We start from the raw sequence: 27,956 nt of genomic DNA, 5'->3' as shown, positions 1-27,956 counted from the left end.
GTGACATTGATAGTAGCTAGTGTGTTCCGTGGCGTTTGCTGTGATATGATATGTGAGCTGTGTTTGGGGGATGGATGCAGCTCTGCACTGCTCGGACGCTTGCTCTGGCGTCAGTTGTGAGGCGGCCTAGATCAGAAAATGTCACCAGCGGACGTTGTCGGCGCGGTCTTGGGCCGGTGACAGGCACAGAAAACGGGAACAGGATCTGTCGCCCACAGACATTACTGCAGCTCTCTATTATTGGGGCCGTGCCTGTTAAACGAGCTTTTAGAGTGTCTGGTTGATGACTGGGCGCTGCTCATTCACTCACTCATTCGCTCACTCACTCACTCACTCACTCACTCACTCAATCATTCACTCATTCACTCACTCATTTGCACACTCACCTGTACCACTCACACACTCACTTACCCACTCACTCACTCACTCACTCACTCACTCACTCACTCACTCACTCACTCACTCACTCACTCACTCACTCACCCACTCACTCACTCACTCACTCACTCACTCACTCACTCACTCACTCACTCACTCACTCACTCACTCACTCACTCACTCACCCACCCACCCAGTCACTCACTCACTCACTCACTCACTCACTCACTCACTCACTCACTCACTCACTCACTCACTCACTCACTCACTCACTCACTCACTCACTCACTCACTCACTCACCCACCCACTCACTCACTCACTCACTCACTCACTCACTCACTCACTCACTCACCCACCCACCCAGTCACTCACTCACTCACTCACTCACTCACTCACTCACTCACTCACTCACTCACTCACTCACCCACTCACTCACTCACTCAGCTATAGCCATTCTGTCGACCATATACGACCGGCCGTGCATTGACAGCCAACTGATGGTTCGAACCACACCGTGTCCCTCCTGTTTCCAGACTCGTCTCATCGAGGACCTCATGGGCAACGACACGGTGACTCTGAAGCTGGCCTGGAATGTGAAGAGACTCTCCAACTCAGCGGCCGTCTCTACCGACTCACTTGACTCCAGAAAGATACCGCTGCCGGCCTATACAAGTGAGTCAATACATGGGGACTCATTCGCTGAGGGGGAGTTGCAGGCTGGGAGAGTTGGGCTTGGTAGTCGAGCGGATAAGCGTTTGTGCAGTGTTCGGGGCGCATTTTTTAGGCATGAAAGCATACTTTACTGGTGCTCAAGCTCGTGTTCTAAGTAAAACTGAATGATGTGTCATTAAACAGTCTGCAATACGAAAATAAGCACTGTTTTGTGGAATATGTATGCTTGCATGCGTCGAACGGGAATGGTATGTGTTGTTTTCAATCGCAGATGGCACTTATTGAGATTAGCGAGGCCTAGCGTTTGGGCCAACTGAAAAACTATTTACCATAATGCTGGCAGATGTTACGTGTTCGAAAGCCCTACATTCCTTTGTCAAAACCGTATAAAGTTATCACTTATCTTGCATGCACTGTCTGTTTATCGTTGTGATCAGGGTTCACGAGGGTCTGTAGTTTTGGGATGCTCTGGATTTGATATGTTGGTGATTTTATCTGCAATATTCTATTGGATTAGGGTTCGGCAAGACAGACTGACACCATATTTTCCCGTTGTTTTTTATGCTTACACATAACGAACTTACGGGGCTATGAAACTTCAAGCCACGTGTAACTTTAATTCTGATGTTTTGTTATCTATGCTTGCCTATCAACTTGTTACGCTGAAATTTTATGTTTTTGTTTCATTTTAAGACTGAAATATCGTTGTTTCCTTCGTTTCTTTTCGGCTGTCCTCTGTGAACACTCGGCCGTCGACTGAAATGACGCCACGTCTGGGAGCCGCTGCCCAAGGTCATCCCCTGCTGTATGGCCTGTTCACATGGGCAGATTGGCACCGTCTTCCCAGGGGTGGCACCTGACCGCAGACGAATTTCGGCCCCGGCCATTGGCTCCTGAATGTTGCTGTCATGTCCTATTATCAGACCTCAACATGAGTTGGGAAAATCCTAAGCCGACTAGCGGTCTGAGATCGCGGAAATCGATGAAATAAGCCATCAAATTGAGAATTCTGAGAATTGTTTACCAGTTAATTTACTCAGTCGTAAAAATTGCAACTAAGTGACAACAGGAAGGCTGCTTTATTCGTACAATTCATGCAACCATACCATTGGCATGAGTATGCAAGTGCCCAGCTGTGCGGTGAACCGTTTCTTTTTTTTCAGGAACGTTGGATCGGTAACATTACATACATTGAACAAAATTTGACAGACATTAATGTATTTATCAGTGTTTGTCTAAAAATATTTATTTTATTGCGGCTTTTGGGATAATACGTTTCTATTCATGACCGAGTAAAACTGTGTTGCAATTGAAATTTCCACATGTTCTACACCTGTCTTTATGCTTCAAGACTTACATAACAGACAAAATACAAGTTATCCGCGCTATCCATTTTTAAGTGATTGGCTAGGTAACTGTTTTACTCCGTGCAGTCTGACAACGCATCACCTGGTATGTTGTGTTGTGATGTTTTACAAACCGTGATGTGCTGTGACGGTTGTCGTATAAATTGTGCTATGTGCCCTAGTGAAAAAGTCCTATAGGATTCCTGTAGGATCGTCCTCCATGGATCATGAAGGATTAGTCCTGTATGATTCTTGTGCGAAATTGTTACAAGGATTCATGTAGGACTCCTTCAGGATATCCTACAGGATGTCGTGCAGGAATCCTATAGGATGTCCTACATGAATCCAATAGGATGTCCTACAGGAATCCTATAGGATGCCCTACAGGAATCCCATAAGATGTCCTACAGAAATCCTGTAGGATGTCCTACAGAAATCATGTAGGATGTCCTACAGGAATCCTGTAGGATGTCCTACAGGAATCCTGTATGATGTCCCACAAGAATCATATAGGATGTCCTACAGGAATCCTATAGGATGTCCTACATGAATCCTATAGGATGTCCTACAGGAATCCTATAGGATATCCTACATGAATCCTATAGGATGTCCTACAGGAATCCTATAGGTTGTCCTACATGCGTTCATACAGGGATGCTATAGCAAGTCCCACATGCCGTCATACAGGAATCCTACATAATGCCCTACAGGTGCTCTACATGAAACCTACATGTTGTTATACAGGGTGTCCTACAATACGTATGTCTCACGGATATCAGTCAGTAGCTGAACCAGCCATTCTGCGTGAGCACTTAGCACCCCACTTCAATGACGTAATCACAGTCAGCTATCGGCTTCAACAAAATTCGTAGACTGCCAAATGTATTCCACATAATGCCCATTTTACACTTGGAGGTCACCGTCGGACTAGTTAGGTACATTGCCGGCTCAGGTGCCGGGCGCGTCGCAGTCCTGCGCTGCAGGAGCTTCGTTTCGTCGTTGACTTTCGCTCTGCAGATGACACGCAGTTCCGATTTCTTTAGTTTAAGTTTCCTGTGAAAAAAGATGAAAAAGATGACTCATTCAGATTTAACACCCGTACAACTTTCCCCATCACTAGGGTACAATATAGATACATACAACCACGATGTTTGTAATATTTTTTTTTATTTTTAACAGCCCATTCCTGATGCGAACCGAGTAATTTAAGCGTGCAGTTAAACTTACCGATCATCTCGTTCAGCTTCACTTGGTCCATCGCAGGCCGCGCTGCAACCTCGGCCCCGTTGGCGTTGCTGCGGCCTTAATATTGGCTTCCTGTTCTACTTGCCGCGTGAAATGAAACGGGCCTGTTTTCACGTCGGTGCTTCTGTGTTCCTTCTCATTTTACGTGTGAGTGTGGTTTACTTTGAACGAGTTTGTAGATGACTTTAAAACATGTAAAAATGATTATTTCAGTAAAATAGCGTATAATGTCAAACATTTTGAAGAGAAATTGTCTGGCATTGCGCCGCTTTAGTACCTCATATGTACGTCTAGCCATGAGGACAATGCTCAAAGTTAACAGCTCAAACAGGAGTATTATACCCCCCCCCCCCCCCCCCCAGCACAACATTACATTACTGATCATCCAGCGGTTTGGATGGAAATGTGATGGTATTTTAGGTGGTCAACTTGATTGAAGTGTGGTCCTGTCTGGAAAATATTATGATAGTAGATGTTTCAAATAATTAAAGCAAACCTGTGGTTGTCCAGTATGTTCACTTCACGTGCACACCGCACCAAACCTCTCGCCAGACTGACCCCTCTCCGCCGGAATGCGGTAAGGGGGACGCGGCCGCTCGGACAGACCCCCACAGCGAGACGCGCCACCGCCGGCCCGGGACGGCCGAGGGGCTCACCCCCGCCGGACCCGGCACAGACCCCCCACAGCGAGACGCTATGCCCGCCAGGCCGGGGCGTCCGAGAGCGCCGCCCCGCCGCGCCGGCGGGGCCGCGACCGGCAGCGGCGCGGCTGTGCGGAGGACCGTCTCGCAGCGGTCCGGCGCTACCCGTTAACGAACATTTAACAAACGTTATCTTCCGTTAACCACAGCACCGCACAGACTCTGCTCGAACGTTACATTGGCTGATGATCAGCCGGCCGCCCCTCTCACGTTATGTCCATTTCGTACGCCTGAGTAGCAGATCCGCGGTCGACGCGTTCATCTTACATGATAATGCCTAAGTGGACAGGGCATATTTCTATAAGCTTTTATGAAAGGTTCTCCAGGGCCCTTGAGGAAAAAATCCTTTAAGGTACTGCGAAGGAAAGTCGAACAGTGTCCTGCAGGACCATGAGTCGTACCTATAGGATTCTGCACTCAGTATCCTACAGGATCATAAACGACAGAAACCTATAGAATCCTGCTGGACAAAATCCTACAGGATTGGGTCATACAGGAGAAATCCTACAGGATCCTGTAGGAATAAAATCATGTACGACTTCATATTAGAGGATCCTGTAGGACATCGGTGTGGGATTCAAATGTCCTTCATGAAAATCCTATAGGATTCTTCAATCCTTCAGAGAAATCCTTAAAATCCTACAGGATCCTGTAGGAGTTCAAGGACTTCAATGCAGTCCTACAGGACTTTTTTACTAGGGTGTGCTGAATGGCGCTGTGCTGTATGCGCTGGCCAGCTGTGCTGCGGCTGAGCTGTGCTGTGCGGTGATGCTCGTTGTGATGTTTGTGCTGAATTGTGCTGTGCTGTATGACCCACAGAGAACAATGTGCGGAACCCGATCCGCCAGCAGCTGGCTGCCATGCTGCGTGGAGACATACCCGGCGCTAACGTGTCCATCCCGCACATGTTCCCAAAGTTCATCCGAGTCACCAACCAGGTGAGTTTCGGGCTATCAGGGACGTGACATAAACCAGGTGAGGCTAGGAATATCAGGGTCAGGCGAGACTTGTTACCAGGGTCATATGAGTTTCGGGCTGTCGGGGCCAGGTGAGACACGGTCTACTTGGGTCAGGTGATAATCGGGCTACCAGGTTCAGGTAAGGCTGGGGCTATCAGAGTCACAAGTAGGTGAGACTGACTCGAGACTGCGCCTGGCAGGGCAGGGATAGGTGACGATAGAAGCCGGTCGCCGAGAAGCGCAGCCCGAGCTAATGTTCAACAGGCGTCGTCAACCACATAAATAACAAATCACTTTATTTAGAGAGGTTCAGGCTGCAAACCATCATCGGCTGCCTTAGCTTACTTTCTAATTAAAAGTGCATTTATTTCTAAATGTTCACGTGTTTATTCTTTTCATATTCATTTCATCCTATGCTATTATGCATAGCAAATGTTTCATTTAATATTAAAGGAGCCACATCCACTTGGTTGAATTAATTACAGCATTTGAAACCGCTCTCTGGCTGAACATTTTCCGCATAATGCTACCTCCTTATTGCAGATCCTACTAGAAGGGATTGTTGCCTTTCATCTCTTAGCAAGCTCGGGGATGGATTAGTGAGTGTCATTGTCATTTGATTCGGATAGGTCGGTGAACTTGCTTTTCTCGATAGTATTTTTGTTGTAGTGTGTGGGAGGCTCTTGTCCAGCTGTATTTTAGTGCCGATCATATCTTGTATTGCCAGGTGTAGGTATATGTCCTGCCGATTAGGTATGCGATCGGGACTCTTAAGTTGTCGACTTCAGCAGAGGAATTTTACAGCTGTGCGGTTCCTTGTACCTACCAGACGACGGCTCAGTAACTTTTTTAGGAAACTGGGAAGATCGGAATGGCAAGAAGACAGTTCAGATCTGCTCTGACAGTCCATAATATGATTGATGGGAAACTGACAACTAATCCGTCACAAAAAGGTGTATAAGATATTTGCTTTGTTTGTTTGAATTTGAGGCCTTTTTGAGGCGTGATCCCTCCGTTCCTTTCTTAATCTGTTCGGTTGGGATATATTTAAGATTTTCATGACTCAAAAGTAAACGAACTTTGATCATTTTTTTTTTTTTGTTAGAATTTCTTGGGTGGACGTATGGATAAGAACGATTTAGCAACGCTCTACATTTTTTTCGATTGTTTCAAGCAACAAGTGACGCTGCCTTCCCTGGTTGTGTCAGATGAACATCACTAGCTGCCGCTTTTGAGACTTGGAGGGGAGGGCAGCCGCAAAATTAATTGGTAACTATTCTGATAGGCATGTATTTATTTCCCATGCACTGGGGGAGGGCACCTCTAATATCATCGCGCGGCATGCATGGCGTCATCCCTCGTTTTCATCTTCATTCTTTTTTTGCAAACCATTTGATGGTTGCTTTGGGATTGTTCCGAGCGTCACCTTCTCTCCGCCCTATCCTTTCACGCCCCGTCCGATCGTGCGGCGGCGTTGGACGGCCATCTTGGGTCTGCTCGGAGCCGCCGGAACATACCGGCGAGGGGCGGGGCCAACCGCCGCCCTCCGTCGGCCCGGCCGCCGCCCATTGGCGGAGGGCAGGCTCCAGGGAGCTGCGTGGGAGTCACACACCGCCGCCTGCCAGCGACGCGTGATCTCCTTTCATCTGCCTGTCTGTCTGTCTGTCTGTCTGTCTGTCTGTCTGTCTGTCTGTCTGTCTGTCTTGATCTCCTTTCTCCTTTCATCGGTCTGTTTGTCTGTCTGTCTGTCTGTCTGTCTGTCTGTCTGTCTGCCTCTCTCTCTCTCTCTCTCTCTCTCTCTCTCTCTCTCTCTCTCTCTCTCTCTTCCTTCTGACTCACTCATTCACTCTCTCACTCGTTTCCCTTTCTCTCTTCTCTTTTTTTCTGTTCTCTTCCTTCTCGTTTTCCTCAATCCTTCGTTCTTTTTCTTTTATTTCCTCTCTTTTACCTCTCTTCTCATTTCCTCTATGCACGCCAGCATTGCCCATTATTTTTTTATTTTTTTGTGAAGTCCTACACAGGCTACACAGCTTCCGTCCTCGTGTACCTTATGGATCTCTCGGCGTCTCGGCCGGCTGAAGACGAGGGATATGTTCCGCCGAACCGCGACAATGTGCTTCTCGAAGTTTCACAGAGCGGTTTTCAGGCGCATGCTCATAGACGACCTTGAAAACCTGCAAAGCAAAGGTCTTTGTACCCATGACATCACGAGAAGGCTTATACGTTCAGTCGTGATGTCCACACCGTGTTCCGTCGTGTTTTTGAAACTTAAACAACATTCGTATTTGCCTGACAAGCTAACCGTTAGTGCTTCCTGTTGTCTCTGTCAGCAAGATGCAGCTCGTCATGCCGCATTACCACGGTGCCGAAGGAGATTTTTGTTTTTTGAACATTGTAGCTGTTGCGTGGGCGTCTATATACCGGTTCCGGTTTTCCGCGAAACTCGTCCTGCGACGTGGAAGATGATAAACCCAAGCTCATATGAGATGCCCAGCGACCATGGCAACAGGATTCAATCGTTGTCGTTATGTCTCCTGTGCCACAGCTTCGCTAAAAATGCGAAGCATCGATATGAATTCGAATCGACGCAAATCCAAATATCATTTATTCCCATGTGGGTCATGTCCAAATTACGTCAGTGAAGTACGATGATCGCAAAGTGCCAAAAATGTTTTTATTCTGTTGTGAGGAACACCAGAGTAATGAGACCTTACGTAATTTACACTAATGGCACCGTAAGGTGTTTTTTAGTCGACTAGATCTGAAAAGTCCGATCAAATAGCGCGCTGTCATGTAGAAGCCCCTGGAGTGCCCGTTCGTTGGCGATATCTGTCTCACACTACCGCTATCAGCAGACGCACCATTCTCTAATGAGCTCCGAACCGTACTCTCTTTGTCCTCTGACTCGGATTTCACATTCGTTTTGCCGATAAGGGTACGCCAGACTGCTGGTCTTGTAACGCGATGTCGAAAAAGGTGACTTTATATCGCTCGATCGAAAAGATCAGCTCCGTAAGGACGACGAACTCTACATGTGCGCTGCCTGTTAGTGCCGACTTGTCGTGACGCATCATCTAGTTACGTCGTTTTATTTTATTTTTGTAGCGATCGTTTTTCGTTTTTTCACTGAATTCCTGTTTGCCTTCTCATTTTCGGAGAAGTTGAATGCGGATGCTGATTTATATTGATTCCTAACTTATTTTACCAGAATGGTGTGTACTATGTAGGCATAACGTTTCATAATACATTGAATCATTTGCTGTTGTCGCCTTTGAAAATATCAGGATGTGGGCGTAGCCGATACGATATTTGCATTTTACACTTAACCACTGATATCTGGACTGATATATCTGGGTATCTGGGCCACTGATAATCGGACTTAGTGATTCCAATGTGAGCTCTGACTACAGTATTGTTCAGTGAATAGTTGGGGCAAGGTGTCTCGGATGACAATAATCGAACGCGTTTTGGATTACGCGATTCTCCTGTACCTTTATACATATTCTATACCTCTACATATAAAGCTATTCGTGCGTAGTCACACTGGCGGATCCAGGGGGGGGCGGCAGGGGCTAAAGCCCCCCCCATTCGAAACTCGACAGGGGCGGCGATATAAATTAGCCCTCCCCCCCCCCAAATGCACCGGGATTGGTCATTGAAATGATTGATGGCTGGTAAGTTCCAGCCTTCGATACTGAAGTTCCCTTTAGAAACTCCTTTCCGCTGTTAAGTTGGTAGCAATTTGGCAGTTATTCGAGGATGGAAAAGTGGCGCCCAACTGACTTTCAGCGTCGGAGATTTATCCTAGGTAAACTTTTTTGGGACACCCTGTACAGTTGTGACAGATTGCAGGTGTAAAACGACCATCGACGCAAATGCTTACTGTCAGTAAAATTGGAAGTGGGAAATAGCTCTTAATAAATGGGGATGAGAGTGCAAAGTAATTTTCATTTGGATGTCAGTTCGCACCCAAATCGACCAATTTTGGGATACTGCTGTGACCTGGACTGGAAGGTCAACCAATGACCAAGAACCCTAAAATCGGGTACCATCGGCTTCCTTTCGCTACTCACGGGCGACACGCTTGTTTTTTTCCGCGAAGCTCTAGCTTGATCAGGGGCCGAACGGCAGGGGTGTCCAACCGACACCTCCTGGCCCGCGTAGGCTGCGCCAAGCACCGACCCGGAGTGGGCTAACTGGTCAACAAAAGCAATTTTAAGTGTTTTTAAAGTACCGGGTGTCCCAGAAAAAAGTACCAAATTTAAATTAAAAGTACAAAGAAATATATGCGCGTGACATGTAAAATTTTAACGTCAATCGAAAGCGAGGTCATGGCGAGGTTCATGGAAATTGTGTTGTATGGCACGAGCGCTCTGTCAGTCATGAATCCGTTTAATACTGAACAAAAAACCAAAATAGTCGAATTTTATCTCAAACACGGATCAGCCGTTTTAACACAAAGGCAGTATCGCAGACATTTTAAGGTCCGAGAAGCTCCAACGATAAAGACCACACAGCGTCTGACTGAGAAGTTTCTGGCAGAAGGGTTCATTAGAAACCAGAATGCCGGAAACAGTGGTGGGAAAAAAAAACATCTCGCAGCCAGGAGGCCATACGGAAGGTCGCAGAGCAGGTTGGTCAGACGCCGAAAGTGTCGGTGCGGCGCCTGGCGTCTAGGATGGGTCTCAGTAAAGCCCTTGTTACACTGCCGAATTTTGGTACACGAATGTGCACGAATATGCAAGTCATCCTATGTCGCGGACCGATTCGGGATCTTTCTTCCACGGTCTTGGCATTTCGGAGACCAGTCGGTGCCCACTGCGCGACTTTTACGGTTCGTCACGACCGCCACGAATATTTCATGAAAAATGAAAATTTCGTGGCCGTTCGCCGAACTTATAATAAACGAACATGATCGCCAAACACTCGCCGAGTCACCGCCGACATGTCGCTACGTGCGCCGACTTGTTGCCAAGGTATCGCCGACTATTCGCAACAGCTTCGCCATTCATTCGCGATGTTCGCCGAATCATGGATCAGCTTCGACCCGCGCACGATTAGGGGGGCCCCCCACCCGTTGTCTGCAAATCGGGCTCTGTCGGCGAACTGTTCGCCTCTGTCGGTGAACTGTTCGCCGATTTCCTACACGACGTGATTCGGCGACAGGGTCGTGGCCAAAATTCGGCAGTGTAACACGGCCTTAAGTCCTCCACTCACCAGGATTCTCAAGAAGGATCTGGCCTTATCTGCCTTTAAGCTTAAAGTGTCTCAAAAGCTGCTTGCTGCGGATTTTGAGCAGAGGGAACAATTTTGCAAATGGTTTTTGGAAAAGTGCACAAACAACCCAAACTTCTTGTCTTGTGTTTGGTGGTCTGATGAGGCCCATTTTCATCCGAACGGGCAAGTAAACCGCCAAAATTACAGGTTTTGGGCGGAACGGCCACCAGAGGAAGTTCTCGAGGCTCCGCTGCATTCCCCAAAGGTGACTGTGTGGTGCGCGTTGAGCACACAGGGAATCATTGGCCCATTCTTTTTTGAAAATGGTGCTGGCGAGACGGTCACTGTCAATTCCCGGCGCTACCTTACCATGCTTGAACGGCTTTTGCGGGCACTCACAGGGAGGTGTGCGGACACCCTGAACTAGCAGTGGCTGCAGCAAGATGGCGCAACGGCGCACACATCACGCGCCAACTTGGCCTGGCTGCACGAGTGTCTAGAGGGGCGTGTCATCTCCCGACGGGCCGCGGTGACCTGGCCGCCGCGCCCCTCGACTTTTACCTGTGGGGTTATCTGAAAAGTGTGATGTATCAGGAGGCACCAGAAGACCTAGCGACACTGAAACGGGCGATTCGCGCGGCCATTCGCGCGATTCCACCTTCCGCATGTGCTCGGGTCGCAGAGGAAGCCAGGTGCAGGGCGGAGCGGTGCCTGGCCCAAGAAGGCAGGCACTTCGAACATGTGCCGGTGTGAGTGACAGGAAGGAGTGGCATGGTCCATTTGCAGTGCAGATAAATCTCCATGGAACTGGCTCGCTTTTGATATGCGTTTAAAGCATTCGTGCCGAATAACAAAAAATATATTGTCTAAACAAATGTGGTACTTTTTTCTGGGACACCCTGTAATACCAAGGCACGGGTCGGGTCCGGGTGGGCTACCATTTCGATATTTTTTATTTAATTTTTTATTAAAAAAAAATCGTTTCAGGGCTGTGACGAAACATAAGTGGCCTAAATCGAACGAGAAAACAGGATTTGGGGGGTACCCTAGGTTTGGCTCCTGGCATGAGTTGCCCCTCCCCAAAACGCAGGTCTGGATCCGCCAGTGCGTAGTCAAAGCAACTGGCTGCTATTTTGCGGGGATACCAGTGTATGTACGTACGGCTTGCGTTTCAATTGGATAGGTACATTTATATTGTGATCGTTCAACCATGTTCAACAAAGATGACAGTCAGTCGACCTTGCGCGGGTCGTTTGTCTAGACGGATTTTAAGTTTTTCCGCGGCAATGGCTTTATTTTAATAAATATATATTGAAATTATTTCAGTGCGTCGTGTATGTTGTGGAAGGATTAATAGTGATCATACAACATGTTCTCTGAGCTCTTTTATCGATGCGCGCTGTTGGAAATGGTTGTATTGACATGCATATGCCATCAATGAACACCAGCACCCATTATTGCGGTTAGTCAGACAGATAAAAAGAAATGTAGGATAGATGTTTAGTTTCATTAGTTTAATTATTTCAGCCTTTACTTGCGCTTGAGATAGCAAATGACTGTTGCACACTAATAGAGATATAGTTAGACGGAACAAAAAAACGTACTTTTAAAGTTACTTTTTCCACTCACGCCCGCCCCATAATGAGGCAACTGCGTTCTCAGATTATGATCGCACCGCATACTTCGCTCTGAACACTGGGATTTCAGAACCCCTAATCCCAATTAGCCAATATGGTGATCCCGCGAGGCCATCGTGGGTCCTGTGAGTTATTATTAGCCTCAGTGAATGGGAGTTAGGCTGTCCACCGTTATATATAGATAACTAAATTTAGCATACTACGTCCGATTTTCGGAGGTAAGTATCATGTGGTCAGTTGAGCTTCATTGGCATTGGCAGTCCTTGGTGAGCCCAAAGAGATTGCAGGGATCTCTCAGACGCATGCCTGAGAGATGCAGCATAACTGCTTTAGACATGCAGCATGCACTTAAAAATGTCTCGTCTTTTAAGAAGAGTTGCGGATTCTCATTTTTTATTTTTTTTTCTCTCTCTCTCTCTTTTAAAAGAACAGTTGCATTGAGACCATATGGTCCTCTAAAACAATGTCCCCGCGGACGACGGCCCATTAGGAATCAGACTAGTATAGCGTCCCTGCTTTCTCTGCAATCCGACCAATGAAAGTCGTCAGAGTAGCGATACGGCACCTTGATAGAACGGCACCTTGATATAACTGACTGATGACCGGTGGTTTGACGACAACTTGGATGAGAAAATGGTTTCATTTTTGTGGAACAAACGTGAAACTAGGACTGGAAGAAACTGGAAGAATGAGCTTATATAGGTAGCTCAAACAAATAGGGACAAGTATAGGACAAATTTGCATCATAGGCGAATCCGATATACAGTATCGGACACTGCGGGGGGATATCCCCAAAGAGTCAAAATCAAAAAGTCCTTAGAGTTCGATTCCTTGCGCATTGCTGGGCGGTTTAAAACAAATTTCCTAATATAAGTTTGATTAGTTTTCATTCTATTCTTTCAAAAGCGGCAAAGTTCCGTCGATTTCGAGTGCTGCGGGAGAGGCGGTTGACCCCAAATTTTGGGCCCGCTAGCATATTGTATTTATTTTCCTTCTCTAGTATTGCCTACATTCAATGAAAGATGATCGATGTGAAATTGTAGCATTTTACGAGTGGGTAGGTATGACACCGTGTAACAGGCCGTCGACGGTGACCTGTTGAGTGTTGAGGTCACGGATGCCCTTTGACCTAACCCAGGCCACGCCCTGTGAGCAGACGTCACGCCCATTCACTGGCGGATCCAGGGGATTTGGGACAAATGGCCCCTGCGCCACCTGAAATCGACGAAAGCTTACAGTTTTGCCAGAATAAAAAGAAAAGTAAACAATTTTTTCAGGAAAAATATGTTTTAAGCTGAATAGCAGTGCGTAAGGAATCGAAATCCGAGACGTTTATGGTATTTGGAGAAAATGTTTGGGGTATGCCTTCCCTCCCCCGCAGCGTCCAAGGCCGCCTTTCTGGCTCCGCCACTGGGCGCACGCGGTTAAATCATGCCCGTTCATGAGGGCATTCTAAAGTTATATAACACTCTTACTAAGATTATTAGTAAGATTATTAGACTGATGGTGTGTGGTAAACGAGAAAGGGAACCAGTTTTCAATACCGTCTTCACGATCTTTGTCTTGAATAGAACGGCCTAGGACAACTCGATCTTGCTGAGAATTGCGCGACTTATATTGCCGTCTTCATATTTCTCTCATTTGTGAGTTTTGGGTCACAAATAGCTCTGATGTATGTGATCAGGGAAATGGCCACTGCAGTGCTTTCTTTTTGCCAGAGGTCCAGGATTAGGTTTTGTGATGATTTTATGCTTGCCACCTTTGCCTGACTGCAGGACAAAGTTGGCAGGGTGCAGCAAAGACCACTTTGGCAAAATGTTTCCCTGACCCGTCTAGTTGCTTGCAGGCGTTGGTTTGCAGAATGTGTCTAGTTCATTTGCTTCGGCTCGCTCCCTGAGCAGCCACGCCCCTTGGGGTTTCCGCTTTCCAATATCCAGTTGGCTGTGGTAGGGGTTGTTTGAACTCTCTCGTAAGGATCGCGTATATACAGGAAACCAGCAGGTGTCGTTCGAAAATTCGCGGAGCACAGGTTAAGAAAGTTGACATGTATTATCATCAAATGACATATTCATATGCAGCTGTGGACCAAAAGGGCAGTGAACCAGCAAATTCTTTTGATCTTCCCATTGTGAGGTGTCTTAACTGAGACCCCTCTACTGATCAACTGCGATGATCAACTGCGAATCGCGGTGACTTGTGATTCTCGCTAGCACTTTTCATTAAGATTTCGTGAAGTCATAGTTCTTCTCAAAGGCAATCTTCTTCTCTGTATGTTGTATATTGAAAGTCGTGTGCCCAAAAGTGCACGAACTGCCCGTGACACATTAATGTGCAATGGGGTTGGGAACTCGATTTTTTAAGAATGCATGAAAATGATCAAACTATTTTCACAGAATTTATGGTGCATACCATTGCCTCATAAAATCAATAAGCTGAGAGAAATGGGGGAAGAAAGATAGGAAACTTGTTTTGAAAAGTTCTTGAAAAAAGATGCTCTTGATGCTGTTACGTCACATGTCACCTTCTGCGGTTGACAAATAATGGCCCATCTGGCGCACCACAGATTACATGTTATATCAATGGGTGAAAGATGTTGTTTGCTTCACTCTGCCATTCGCGCTGTTTTTACCTTTAAATTATGCTAAAACATTTACGGATGAAATGTTCAGTGTCAATAATTGATGTGTCTGCCGTGTACTATATTCCCACTTAACATGAGCGCGTGATAAACATTTTATGTACCTCGAATTTTCAAATGATAAAGATGATTAGTCGGAGGATGCTGAAAAGCAAAAGCTCATTCCAATATTTAGACTACTTTACGATTAAAATGTTTACATTCCTGTCATCTTATTGATCATTTATTTGTTCTTTTTTATGAAAATAACTTATGAGATGAAATAAATAAGTTATTTTCTATAATAAATATAATAATATATATTATATATATATAATAAATATATATATAATAATAATATATATATATAATAATAATATATATAAATAATATATATATAATAATAAATATATATAATAAATAATAATAATAAAATAACTATGAGAACCGAGGTAATTTCTATCTACCGTGCCTTAAGTTACCAGCAACAACAATCTATCTACGCCCTACGGTGGCAAGGTAGACTGTGAAAGAAGCGTAAAATGGATTCTAAACAATTATTTTGTGATATACTGAAGGGCAAAGTGCAGAGAAGAGCGTACAAGTCCTGTTTTGTGCCAGGCTGTTGCAGTAGCACTTATGAAACTCCGAAAACGATCTTCGTTCATGTCCCGAACAACATTACCCTGAGGAGATGGTCGTCTGCAATAGCAGGAAGAGCTGATGCAAGTACTTTGAAATCCACTATCAAGTCGGTGCTATTGTTGTAATGATCACTGTGAGGTGAGATATTTTGTGCAAGGGCTGAGTGTAATGCCCAGGAAATGACCTCCATTCGCCCCCTGAGCGGTCAGGGTTATAAAATTTGAGTGGATGGCGGTCCGTTTGGGGTTCAGATGTCAATTGTATTTTGTTACTGTCAAACAATACATGTTATGCTGGCAGCGAATGTGTGTAACGTCGTTTTTCGAAACAGAAGTTAGAACTGTAACGGCAGAGTGCTTGCTGGTCTCATCGTAAGTATTGTAAGTGTTGTAAGCAAAAGCATTGTCAATATTGTAAGTATTGTGAGCATTGATGTATGGTAGATATCACCTCACATGATCTCGGCTCAGATAACCCTCTCCGGTGTCCCTGTCAGTAAATGGCACCTGGATCATTACAGATAAGATAATTTGTCATAATTCTTAAAGAATTGGGTGGTTTTGACTCGTTTACTCGAGGTGCAGGTCGCATTTCAATACTTTTCCATAGGCTTGCAATGTAAAGGTCACGACTCTGACCTAACCTCAGGTCACAGATCAAAAATTCTGAGATATACAAACGACACATACTGCAGGTACTGTTTTGAAGACTCTCACCAGTGGCGCAGCCAGGGGGGGGGGGTCAGAAGGTCAGCTGGCCCCCCCGAAATTTCTGTCAGGGGCCCGCTCGAGAGAGAGAGAGAGAGAGAGAGAGAGAGAGAGAGAGAGAGAGAGAGAGAGAGAGAGAGAGAGAGAGAGAGAGAGAGAGAGAGAGAGAGACGGGGCCCGGGCCCCGGGTGGATGGGGCCCAGGCCCCCGGGAGATTGGGCCCGGGCCCCCTGGTGGATGGGACCCGGGCCCCCTTGGATGGGTCCGGGCCCCCCGGGTGGGTAGGGCCCGGGCCCCGGTGGATGGGGCCCTGGCCCCCCGTTGGATGGGTCCGGGCCCCCTGGGTGGATGGGGCCCGGGCCCCCTGGGTGGATGGGGCCCGGGCCCCTTGGGTGGATGGGGCCCAAGCCCCCGGGAGTACAGACCCCGGGCCCCCGGGTGGATAGGGCCCGGGCCCCCGGGTAGACGGGGCCCGGACTCGGAGCCCAGGTGGACGTGGCCCGGGCCCCCGTTGGGATAGGGCCCGGGCCCTCGGGTGAATGGGGCCCGGGTCCCGGGTGGATGGGGCCGGGTCCCCGGGAGAACGGGGCCCGGGCCCCCAGTGGATGGGTCCGGCCCCAAGCCCCTGGGAGTACGGACCCCGGGCCCCGAGTGGACGGGGCCCGGGCCCCCGGGAGAACGGGGCCCGGACTCGGAGCCCAGGTGGACGTGGCCCGGGCCCTCGGGTGAATGGGGCCCGGGCCCCCGGGTGGATTGGACCCGGGCCCCCGGGAGAACGGGGCCCGGGCCCCTGGTGGACGGGCCCCGGAGCCCCGGGTGGACGGAGCCCGGGTCCTCGGGTGGACGGGGCCCGGGCCCTCGGGTGGACGGGGCCCGGGCTCTCTGATGGACGGGCCCCGGAGCCCCGGGTAGACGGGGCATCTCAATTAAGCATCTTCCCTACAAAGACTTCAGAAATGAGATCAAAGAGCTCATGTGCATGAACAAACCTCCTCTTTACTACTCTTATGGCACCACGACACTTAACACAATGCATACAAGAATACGACTTAATATGACGATACTAAACGAACATAAGTACAAAATACAAAAGACAGATAATCCTAAATGTTCATGTGGCAATTCCCAAGAAAACGTAACACGTTTAATATAATTATTTGACAGATGTGTAAAAATGCAAGTGTCAGCAAGGCCGTTCCGTCGCTCATTACGTTGTAAAAAACACTTTAACTCCCGACGTTTCGCTGTTTACTGATCTTGGACATGCCATTTTTAATTGTCTAACGTATCAGGTTGTGCAGCAAAACCCGTGTAATTAAGTAAGTCATGAACAAATACCATTTTCTTCAGTGATTTGTTCCACATTGTTTTTGATCAATTACCTTTTCACAAATTTTCCTTGAGAGGCGGTACATTTCTCTTGCCAACAGGCGTTGTTTGAACCCGCTCCGTCTGACAGTCACCCGAAATTAGCATTAAGTCCAAAATCCGTCCGAAAGGTCAATTTTTCAAGCATAAGTGCCCTCACGGGTGCACGTGGCGCGTGCCATCCCTGCACCGCTCACCATGCGATAGCCCGTTCGATCCTCATATACGATACTGTGTAGTGATGTCAATTACAGAAAATCGGAATACCGATACCAAACCAAATACCAACCAAAACCATGGGGAAATACCGAAACCAAACCAACTTGGGAACATGAGAGAAATACCAACTTTTTACCGATTTCTTAGCCTCTTATGCATTAGTGAGGATTCATGATACCAACAAAATACCAAACACATTAGGATTGAAATACCAAATACTAAGTTGGTATCGGTTTGGTATCGGTATACCAAAAAGTTGGTATCCGATTGACATCTCTAATACTGTGTTCCCCATGCCGATCGGACCCACGGTTACCGAGATACTGCACGGGGACCGGACCCGTGTCGGGCAAATTTAGCCATTTTCGCCCAATTTTGCAAGCCGATTTATACATGTAAAGTCTATGACGCGACTTCGCACTTTTTGAGCACGCGCCATGTGCTCACCACCGGCCCGATCGAGCTGAGACCCCTCACAGGCACGTTCCCCATCCTTGTTCTATAAGTTGCGCAAAGTTTAGCGCACTATGTAGGTGCAACGGTCTGGCCTGTATCTACCCCGGGATAAGTAACACCATGCCGGAACCACGGTAACAGACAGAATCTACGTCACCACATCACCACACCACAACAAACCTGGCCCAAGGCAATACATGACCCATGTGAGCGCGAACCCTCGGCGGCTCAGGCCATTTTGCGTCCTTCGACGGCACAAGGGAGGGAGGTTACGACCCCTTCCTCGCGTTTGGCCCATGGTCGAGCTAGAGCTTCGCGGAAAAAAACGAGCGTGTTGCCCGTGACGAGAGGAAGCCGATAATACCCAATTCCAAGGTCCTAGGTCATTGGTCGACCTTCCAGGTCAGGTCAATGACCCAAATGTCGGGAAAATCGGGACCTGTTAGAACGTCGTAAAATGTGGCTGCTATAGGGTATTTGTCGGGGTGCTGATCACGAATATTATGTTAGTTTTGATCACAGATGACGTCTTTATGCATTTCGGCCAGGTCGGGTCAGGTCAGGCCATGTCAACCAGTAGGGGTCCTGCCGGGTATTCGTAGTACCTACGTGTCAACCGCCTCTGACAGCTTCGTAACATGTTACGAAGGCACCAAAACTACTTCTGAAATGTTCAAATGGTTGCTAAAATCGAATTCAGCTTTAAAAAAAACTAGCCTAGAAACATGCATTACTTGAAAAAGTGTACCGAGGTCATCATAAGTCAATGACCTGACCTGACCTGACCTTCAGGTGACATTGACATCACCCTTATGCATGGGAGCAACATCAAATCACATGTTTGAACAATTGAAACCACGAAAGGACTGCAAACGCGCGGCTAATGCGAGCCGGCATACGCCGAACCGCGATTCTGGCCAAACATGGTCTCGGAAAGTAGGTCAAAGGTCATTTGGGTCAGGGTCATGAAATATCTAGGGTAGGTAGGTAAATCTTGTCCGACAGAAGCAGGCAACAGTTCCGATTGCATATATGCTATGCATATTGCGGAAGGGGCACTTTTCGGCCTCGAAAGATACAAATTCATACGTCATAGTAACATATTTCTGTTGTGGTCAATTTGCGTAAAAATTGAACACCGGGTGATTACCGAGCTATTGCTCTATCCAAATTTTCTGATTCATACTCGCTCAGGGTTATCGTGCAGGTAAAGGGGCCCGCTCAGCAGATTGTGTATGAAATATGGAGAGATTCTGAAAAATAAGTGGGGGGCCCGCACACTAGGGGGCCCGCTTTGGAGGCGATGACCCCCCCGAAACGAAATCCTGGCTGCGCCACTGAGAGGAAATAACTTCTTGAAAAACTCAAGCTCTGACGTGTTTGCAAACTTTTCTGAGATGGGGTCAACAAACCCGCTCTGGTTACCTGACCTGACCTGACCCGGCATTTTTTTTTTTTTTGCTGAGATGTGCGCAATGAGCATTTAGGAAAAGTCACCAAATATGAGCTGAATGTCTCGCAGCGTTTGGCAATTGTACAAGAAAATCCTGAAAGGTCTCCCCGTCCGAAATAGGGTTAATGTGTATATGAAGAGTTGCAGATGCCAAACATACCCAGATCTAAGACTGCAGTTCCCAGCGCCGCTGCAACGTTTTTAAAACAAACATACATAGGACATACAAACATGTTTATTTGCATCTGTTTTGGATAATAGGAACTCATGGCGCCATCACCCGCGATAACTGTTAGGATTTGAGATATATTTTTATTTAGGCCATTAGTTTGGCTGTAATGTTTATTAATATTAGTTGGGCGGAGTTTAGTAGTTTTTTATTTAACTTGTGGTATGTTGTGCTGATTGCGGGTTGTTCAAACCTTTCAAATGTAAGGACCTTATTGAACTCAACCCTACCCCTACACTACCCTACATACGACTGGACGCTTTCCAAGCCCACAAGCATCACGACGCCGAGATGGAATGCAGCCGAGGAATCACCCTCGCCATCTGCTCTAGAGCTAATCGTGTGGGGCGGCGTGTGGGGCGCCGCTTAGCCTATGGGGGTGCACTTCTAGTGGATGGGGGACGGGGGTGCACCTGCACTCCTTTCATATGGAAAGTTACTTCCCTGATTACAGCTCCCCGTATTGCACCTAATGAGGGAACGGCCAGCAAACGAAGGAACTATTTCTGGATGACAGGCGAATAACCGCTCACGCAAGGAGCGGAGCTCCGCCCCGTCCAAAGTGGCCAACAAAGCAGAGACAGAGGCAGCATCACATCTTCCATCAAAGAACTGGTTTCTGGCTTGGAAGATGAGCTCCATCTTTGCATCCGAGTCGGTGCTGTCAGGAATCAGCTGGTCTAATGGAGTGAGAGTAGTGAGACGACTAGCTATTGTATCAGAGCTGCCTGGTCTTCGTAGCATTTGCACCGATTCTTCTCGATCGGACTCTGAATTCTGTCCCTCCTGCGTATTACTTGAGGCATTGCTATGTAGCTAAGTCTTTGGCAGAGTTTCATTATCCATGCTTTGCAAACAGTGCCATAACAACACAGTTAATTAATCACCAAGCTTCTTTGCAAGTTCCAATACAGTTGAATCGCACGCGATTTGAGTGCAAAAATCAAGAAAAGTGCCAACTTGTTCCCGTAAAATATTTTGAATATTGACCTAAAAAAATGAGTAATTTCCAGATAAAATAACAGCGAAATCAGTTTTCGCTTGCCAATAAAACTCACAGATATTGAAGCTCCATTATTAAAGGAACATTTTAGTATATGCCATTCTTGATAAAACTTCTTAGCCACGCAATACCAGCGCAAAATAAAGAGACACTGAAAACACGACCAATCACTCCGATTTACCATAGGAAAATACATAGAAAATGTATGTCTCAACTGCGCCAAATATACAGACAGTTATATACCTACATGTGACGTCATGGTTAGCCCGACCAATCAGAAGCAAGTCGTTTTCAGCCACAAATAATTAATTTCTGAACTAACTAGGCATTTTTTAACAAAGTGATTTTAAATTAAATCATTAAAAATTCTGAGCTTTTTTATTTTACCAAAACATACAGAGCATGCAGATAGGTCCCAACCCTATTGAAGATCAGAGAGTGTTTGTGGATATTAAAATTCGAATTTTGAATCTGAGGTTATTGTATTGTTTTGTACCTTGATTGTTGCTTCGGCAATATAAATGAATTTGTCAAAGTTGTCTAAGTCCTCGTTTTGTAACACCATGTTTATTTGTATTTTGCACAGCTGTATCTGCTGCATTCGTGCCAGTTACATTAGACCCTCGCGGGCCCGGGGGGGGGGCGTTTTTCGCCCCCCCCCCCCCCTGGCGAATATTTGCGATAGCTCCCGAACGCTTAGGGATAGGAAAGCGAAACTTTCAGTACCTTTTCTCCCATCAATTTAACATCTTCTGAAGTAAAAAATTTGGACCTAGCCCCCTTGATGACGTCACAAGGTCCATTTTTCTAGACCCCTGCACGGCAAACTTCGGCGTCACAGACGCAAACTTCAAATAGCTGCTAAAAATAGGGTTTTAGAGATAAAGACAAATTACGAGCACGGTTGTGTAGCGTTTGACCTAGAGAAAAATAGAAAAATAGTTTTGGTGACCTGAGGTCAGAGGTCAGGTCAACGACCCCGAAATGTGGTTTTAGTTTTTCGCAAATAACTTCGACAAAAATGGTCCTAGAGCTACGGCAATGGTACCATCGCATTCGCCTCGTCAAGCCGCGTCGAATGATATATATTTTGTTCGGAAAAGGTCAAGTTTTATGTTGACCTCATGTGACCTCGAATGACCTCTGGTTGACCTTGACACATGAAAGGTCGTTTATTATGGATTTGTACCCGCTGATCACGAATCTGGCATCTATTTTCCTCTAAGCCTTCATTTAGAGCTTCCGGATGGCAAAATTGTCTTATTTATTATTACTAACTTGAATTAGTGAAATAGCCTCTAGCAGGGATACTCTTCAGTGACCTTGACCTTTGAGAAGCCTTGTATCGTAAGACGAACCACAAATAGGGAACTGATAAGCCTCAAAACATTTCAAAACATTTTTAAAGTTAGCGCGCAAGATGTGCAAAAAAGTGCCAAGTTTGAGGTCAATTTTGAGCGTGACCTTGACCTTGACCTTTGATTTTGAGCACATTTTCGGAATCCTCATATACTCTTCTTTCGTTTGACTCCCGATTTTGCCAGTTTGATGCCGCTTGCCGTCCTCTAGAAGGCTCACTTTGAGATCACTACACATGTGCCGGTTTTTGCCTTTGACCTTGACCTCTGACCTTGAAAATTGACCTGAGGTCAAAAATTTTAGGTGCTTTAGAATCGTCTCGTAAGGACCTTTCGTTTGGTATCGCTTTTGTTTCCGTAGCTCCCTTATTTACGGAGTTAGACAGGGGGGGGCGAAAAACGCCCCCCCCCCGGGCTGCGGTGGTTGGGATTACCCCCCGGGCCCGGCCGGGTTAACAAACTAGGCTAGATTAGCAGTGAGTGCTCAGTGGAGCCTTCTCTCAAACAAGGTCGTCAGCTAAATGATCGTTGACAGGCCACGCTTGCTAAGCTCGATTGCCTGTAAATATGAGAGGTATTTTTGTAGTTCAGTGAGATGCGGTCACACTTACAATCAGATAGCGTATCGATCATCCCGAATTCCTCCTGTGGAGCCCGTTTTGCAGAGCTTGGCCAGGCGCACTGCGGCCTAATCGGTTACCAGGTGCAGTGGTGAAAGCCGGTTACGAGCTCAATCGGCGATTGCCGGTTACAGATAAGTCGATGGCTTTTTGTCAGCCATGTCTTGCAACTATATTATTACGCACTAATAGTAAAATCGAAGGTGACATGCATCGGATTGGCTTCTGCTTTGTGCTGATCGGATTGAAGATTCATCGTCCATCTCATCTATCGTCTATCGTCTATCGAAACTCAGTGGTAACAGATACAATTAGAAATGGTCGCTTCACGTTGCGTTAGGCTATACAATGAGCAGACATACAATTTGGGATGAATTGAATGGCGCATTAGTTGACGCCTGACCGTGGCGCAGGAAGAGCTATGACGTCACCCGTTGTCGTCATCAGTGAGACATGTGCCGGTCGGCGGGCGACATCCCATGCCGTGGGACGGTCCGAGCGCCCCTGCCATGACCGGTCTGGGAGAGAACCGGTCGGCCCGGTGGACGTCGCGACCAGCGGCTATTTTTGGCCAGATTAGCGCTCCAAACCGGCTTGGAGCACCAGCATCACGATTATTCAAGGCTCTGTGGCTGAAAATAGCATCGAAAAATCCAATCCTGTCTTATAACGAGAATGCGCGAACTAAAATTAGAAGCGGGTGTACAAGCATCATTAATCACTTTGAAGCTTTGTGCAGAGAGCGGTTTGACAAGTCAGTTTTGGGCCATCGGATGCGCATCGGCATCACCTGCCTACGGCGCAGGAGCAGTGTCGAGACTCATGCACTGCGCAGTGATCCAGGGTTTTGCGTCCTTTTTCCTAACTGGGGCTCGTGGTGTAATGCGCATTGCGTATTATTAACCCGCGCCCCGTAGGGCTACCGGCGGACCCTACCACCCGTAGGGGGGGGGGGCCGTTTCGGCCCCCCCCCCTAAGATCTCGGAAAGTTACCGGCCGATTTTCAAAATTCAAACGGCGTTTGATAGCCCTACCCGGGAACTACCTTGTGACCAAATTTCATTGACCTAGGTCAAACCGATGACGTCACAGGTCAGGTCAAAGGTCAGATTCAAAGGTCAAAGGTTTCCGGGGAGGCTACCGCTCCGCTGCACCAATCAGCGTGAGCCATAGTACTCCACCGAGTTCCACTGACCCGGCCTGACCTTGTGTCTGGTCAGCATGACGGGCCGCCGCTGCTCCGGCCGGCCTGGCTGGGGAGGGGCGGTGGCCGGCCGTGGTCGGAGGGAGCGGCGGTACCGCGGCGGCCGGAGCGGGCCGTGCGCGGCCGCTGTCACGGAGAACCGGACGGGCGATATGGCCCAATACGGACGGCACGGAGCGGCCGGCACGGGCGCGGCACGCGGGCCGGGCGCCGGGTACAGGAGAGACGGCACCGCACCTGCCGCGCCGGCGACTCCAGACCGCTCGCCGGAGATGGGACGGCGGCGGGTCTGGTAACGGCCGCGGGTCCCGCCGTCGCCGGCTCTGATGGTTCGGAGACGGCTACCCGCTGCCTCCTGACGCCGCCGCGCCTGACGGTCGGCGAGACCCGCCAGTTCGGGCGACGGCTGCAGACTTCAGCATCACACTATGCTATTGGACACATTAACGCGCGCTCGCTGGCGCCCCGACTGAATGAGGTGTGTCATCTACTAGAGAGTGAGAGACTGCAGGTGCTCTGTATTTCGGAGAGCTGGCTGACGGATGATGTTCTCGACGGCGTTCTCCTCGTGCCTGGCTACCGGATTCACAGATGCGACCGATCTGAAGGCCGTCGAGGCGGTGGCGTCGCTATCATTGTCTCCGAGGATCTCCGGGTGGCGCGACTGCACGACTCCAGCGACGGCGACACCGGCGTGGAGGCTCTGTGGCTGTCAGTCGGTGGTGCCGGCCGAGCTCAGGTTGTGGTCGGCGCCATCTACCGGCCACCGGGGGCGCTGACAGCCCGACTGCGTGATGTTCTGCGCGGACAGTTTGAGATGGCGCTCGCAGCGGGGAAGCCTGTATATATTCTCGGTGATTTTAATGTCAACCTTTTAGCCGGTGATTCAGCTGACTCTGTTCATTTTAACTCGCTTTTGCGTGATCTTAATATGTCTCAACTTATTACTGATCCGACACACCCACACCCAGTGCCCTCGCTTCTAGATCTAGTCATAACAAACGTCTCTTCTACCGACATGCAGGTCTCTGTCATGCCCCATCTCATTGCAGATCATTTCCCCATCGTCATTAGGCCCTTAGCTCCTAGACAGCGTCGTCCTCCTGTTAGCGTTAGCTCGCGCGCGTGGCATCGTGTTAACTGGCAAGCATTTTCTACCGATCTTTTAAAAGCCAACTGGGGACCCTTTTACACTGCCGCTGACGTAAACGAGAAACTTGCGATTTTTGTACGTATATGGAACTCGGTAGCCGATGTGCATTGTCCTGTAGTGCAGAGAACCATGCGGCGTCCTGCCTGTCCCTGGCTGAGGGATGAGTTGGTCCGAGCGGCCATGGCGGAGCGGGACGAGGCGCGGCGAGCGTGGGCCGTCACACGCTCAGTTACTGATCATGACGTTTATAGGCGGCTCCGGAACCGAGCGAAGCTAGTTCTGTCTCGTGCGCGCAGGTCCTACATAACAGAGTCTTTACACTGTGATGCGAAACATTTTTGGAATAGACTTAAGCGATTTGGTGCTAACCTATCTGCGAGAGGCTCTGCAGGCGCACAGCCACTAGACCGTGATGTGCTGAGCGCCGACCAGCTCAACGAGTATTTTGCCGGTGTCGGCGCTCGTGTGGCAGCTGAGGCCGCGCGGGCCGCGCAGGGGACCGAGACCCCCGCTGCCGGCCCGCGGCCTCCCAGGGTATGTGCGAGCGCCTTCGCCCCTCAATGCATAACGCTGCCAGACCTGATTCTGACCATCAGCCGGCTAAGTGCGTCGAGGGCTGTTGGGGTTGATGGCATTCCGATCGCTGCGATCAGAAGCTGTCTCCCTGCAGTCGGTCCGCCCATCCTTTAACTAATCAACTCATCCATATCCACCCTTACCTTCCCTGACGCATGGAAAGCTGCCATCGTCACACCAATCCACAAATCCGGTGACCCCAACCAGCCTGGCAACTACCGCCCCATATCCATCCTCCCATCTCTCTCCAAAATCCTTGAAAAGGTTGTGTGCTCTCAGCTCACCTCCTACCTCATCACTAACCACATCCTCTCCCCATCCCAGTATGCCTACCGCCCATCCCACTCCACTGAAGATGCCATACTCGACGTTGTCGAATGGGCGGCTCGCAGGGTCGACGGTGGTGACGTTGCCGCGGTGACGTCAGTCGACCTGAGCAAGGCATTCGACAGTGTCGACCACTCGATGCTTCTGAACAAGCTCGAGTGGTATGGCATCTCATCCCGCTGGTTCAGCAGCTACCTCTCTGGCCGTTCCCAACTCATCCGCTCCTCAACGGCCCTCCCACTCTCCCACGGTGTTCCCCAGGGGTCCATCGTGGGTCCCATCCTCTTCCTCATCTTCGTCAACGACCTTACCTGCTTCCTCCCCCATGGCCGACTCATATCCTACGCGGATGACACCCAAATCCTGGACTCAGCACCCTCCAATCCCACTGGCATCCAAGTGCTGAAGTCCCGGGCCGAGGAGAACATTCAGCAACTTCAACGCTGGTTTAGCTTAAACAGTTTAAAAATGAATGGAGAGAAGACCTGCTTCACTCTTCTTGGCACTCAAAATTCAGTTGATAAAGTCAAAAACTTCACCCTTAACGTAGATGATGCAACTATTCGGCCAACAAAACACATCAAGGTGCTGGGTGTTCTCCTCGACCAAACCCTGAGCTGGGAGCCACATATATCCTCTATCGTTCGGCGGTCAAATGGAATCCTTATATCACTGTTCAAAATTCGCCATCACCTCTCCCCTGACATCCTTAAAATCCTCGTTCAAACCCACGTTTTCCCCCACCTCCAGTACTGCTCGTCAGTCTGGGGTGGTGCCTCCAAATCCCGCCTGCACCGGCTGCAGAGGACCATCCATCTCGCTGTACGGCTCGTCTCTGGTCTCCGCAAATTCGACCACATCACCCCCGCCCTCGGCGCGCTCGGCTGGCCCGGCATTGGTGAGGTCATCGCACGCCGTGACGCGGTGAACGTGCAACGCGCCTTGTACGCCGCCGGCGCCCCCGACTCGCTGCGGTCCATGTTTCGCCCGCGTGCCGCCGTCTCCAATAGAGTCACGCGGGCCACGGCTGCGGGCGCAGCTGTGCTCGACCTGCCGCGGGTTCGACTGGCGGCGACCAGGCGGCTGTTTTCGTATAGAGCCGCCGCTGCATGGAACGGCCTGCCGCCGGAGGTGAAGGCGACTGGTTCCAGGAGACAGCTGGTGCAGCACTTTAGATAGAGACTGACAAGTGACATGACTGATTTTAGATATTTTATGTATGCTTTTGCGGGTGTTGCTTTATATTGACGTGTATATTGTATGTATGTATATGTGTGTGTGTGGGTGTGTGTACCTATCATGTATTGAATGGGCCGTAATAGCCACTTGTGGACAAGCCCTAAATAAACGAAACGAAACGAAACGAAGATTTTCACCGTTCACAGGCAATTCAAGAAATGTGCTGTGAAATCGAGTAAATTGGTAATTTATTGAAAACCATCGATGGTATATTGTTCGTCAAACACATACTTTGCTACCTGAGGTCACTGATACCAGGTCAGGTCACAGCGAGGTCAGGTCACCGGGGGTCACAATATGAATGTGTCGTGTGATACATGTTTTATGGTCCATTTTACATGACAAATGTGATTATGTGGGTTAGGCAGCCTTTGGGGCCAGCCTAGGTCACGTTTTGGTGAAGGTCAGGTCAAGGTCAGGTCAAATTAGGTCAAATTTCAAAGTTGATATTTTTGCATAAAATGGGTATCCATTCGATGCAGCTCGTCACGGGGAGTCTAATGGTGGTCTTTGTTTTGCTCTACGAGTTCTAGAATTGCCAAAAATTGAGTTTGAAAATTTGACGTCATCATTTTTGAACAGTTTTTTCGCTATTTCTTGGCCAAAAAACGAGGTATCGATCTGAA

The 27,956-nt window shown here is 48.4% G+C and overlaps 1 protein-coding gene across 1 annotated transcript in view; it reads left to right on the top strand.

Moving 5' to 3' along the window:
• Nucleotides 1-27,956, top strand: part of LOC122380130 (piezo-type mechanosensitive ion channel component-like) — a 101,543-nt gene that overhangs the window by 54,697 nt on the left and 18,890 nt on the right. Inside the window, exons 43-44 of the mRNA XM_043362970.1 lie at nucleotides 913-1,051; nucleotides 5,163-5,281. Of these exons, the coding sequence (XP_043218905.1) occupies nucleotides 913-1,051; nucleotides 5,163-5,281 (258 nt within the window). The remainder of the gene's footprint in view (nucleotides 1-912; nucleotides 1,052-5,162; nucleotides 5,282-27,956) is intronic.

The sequence above is a fragment of the Amphibalanus amphitrite genome, unplaced genomic scaffold (genome assembly GCF_019059575.1).
Source record: "Amphibalanus amphitrite isolate SeventyFive unplaced genomic scaffold, NRLGWU_Aamphi_draft 000092F_arrow, whole genome shotgun sequence".
In the NCBI taxonomy this organism is placed as follows: Eukaryota; Metazoa; Arthropoda; class Thecostraca; order Balanomorpha; family Balanidae; genus Amphibalanus; species Amphibalanus amphitrite.
Note: the sequence above shows the minus strand (reverse complement) of the source record. Positions and strands in the feature narration are given on the sequence as shown.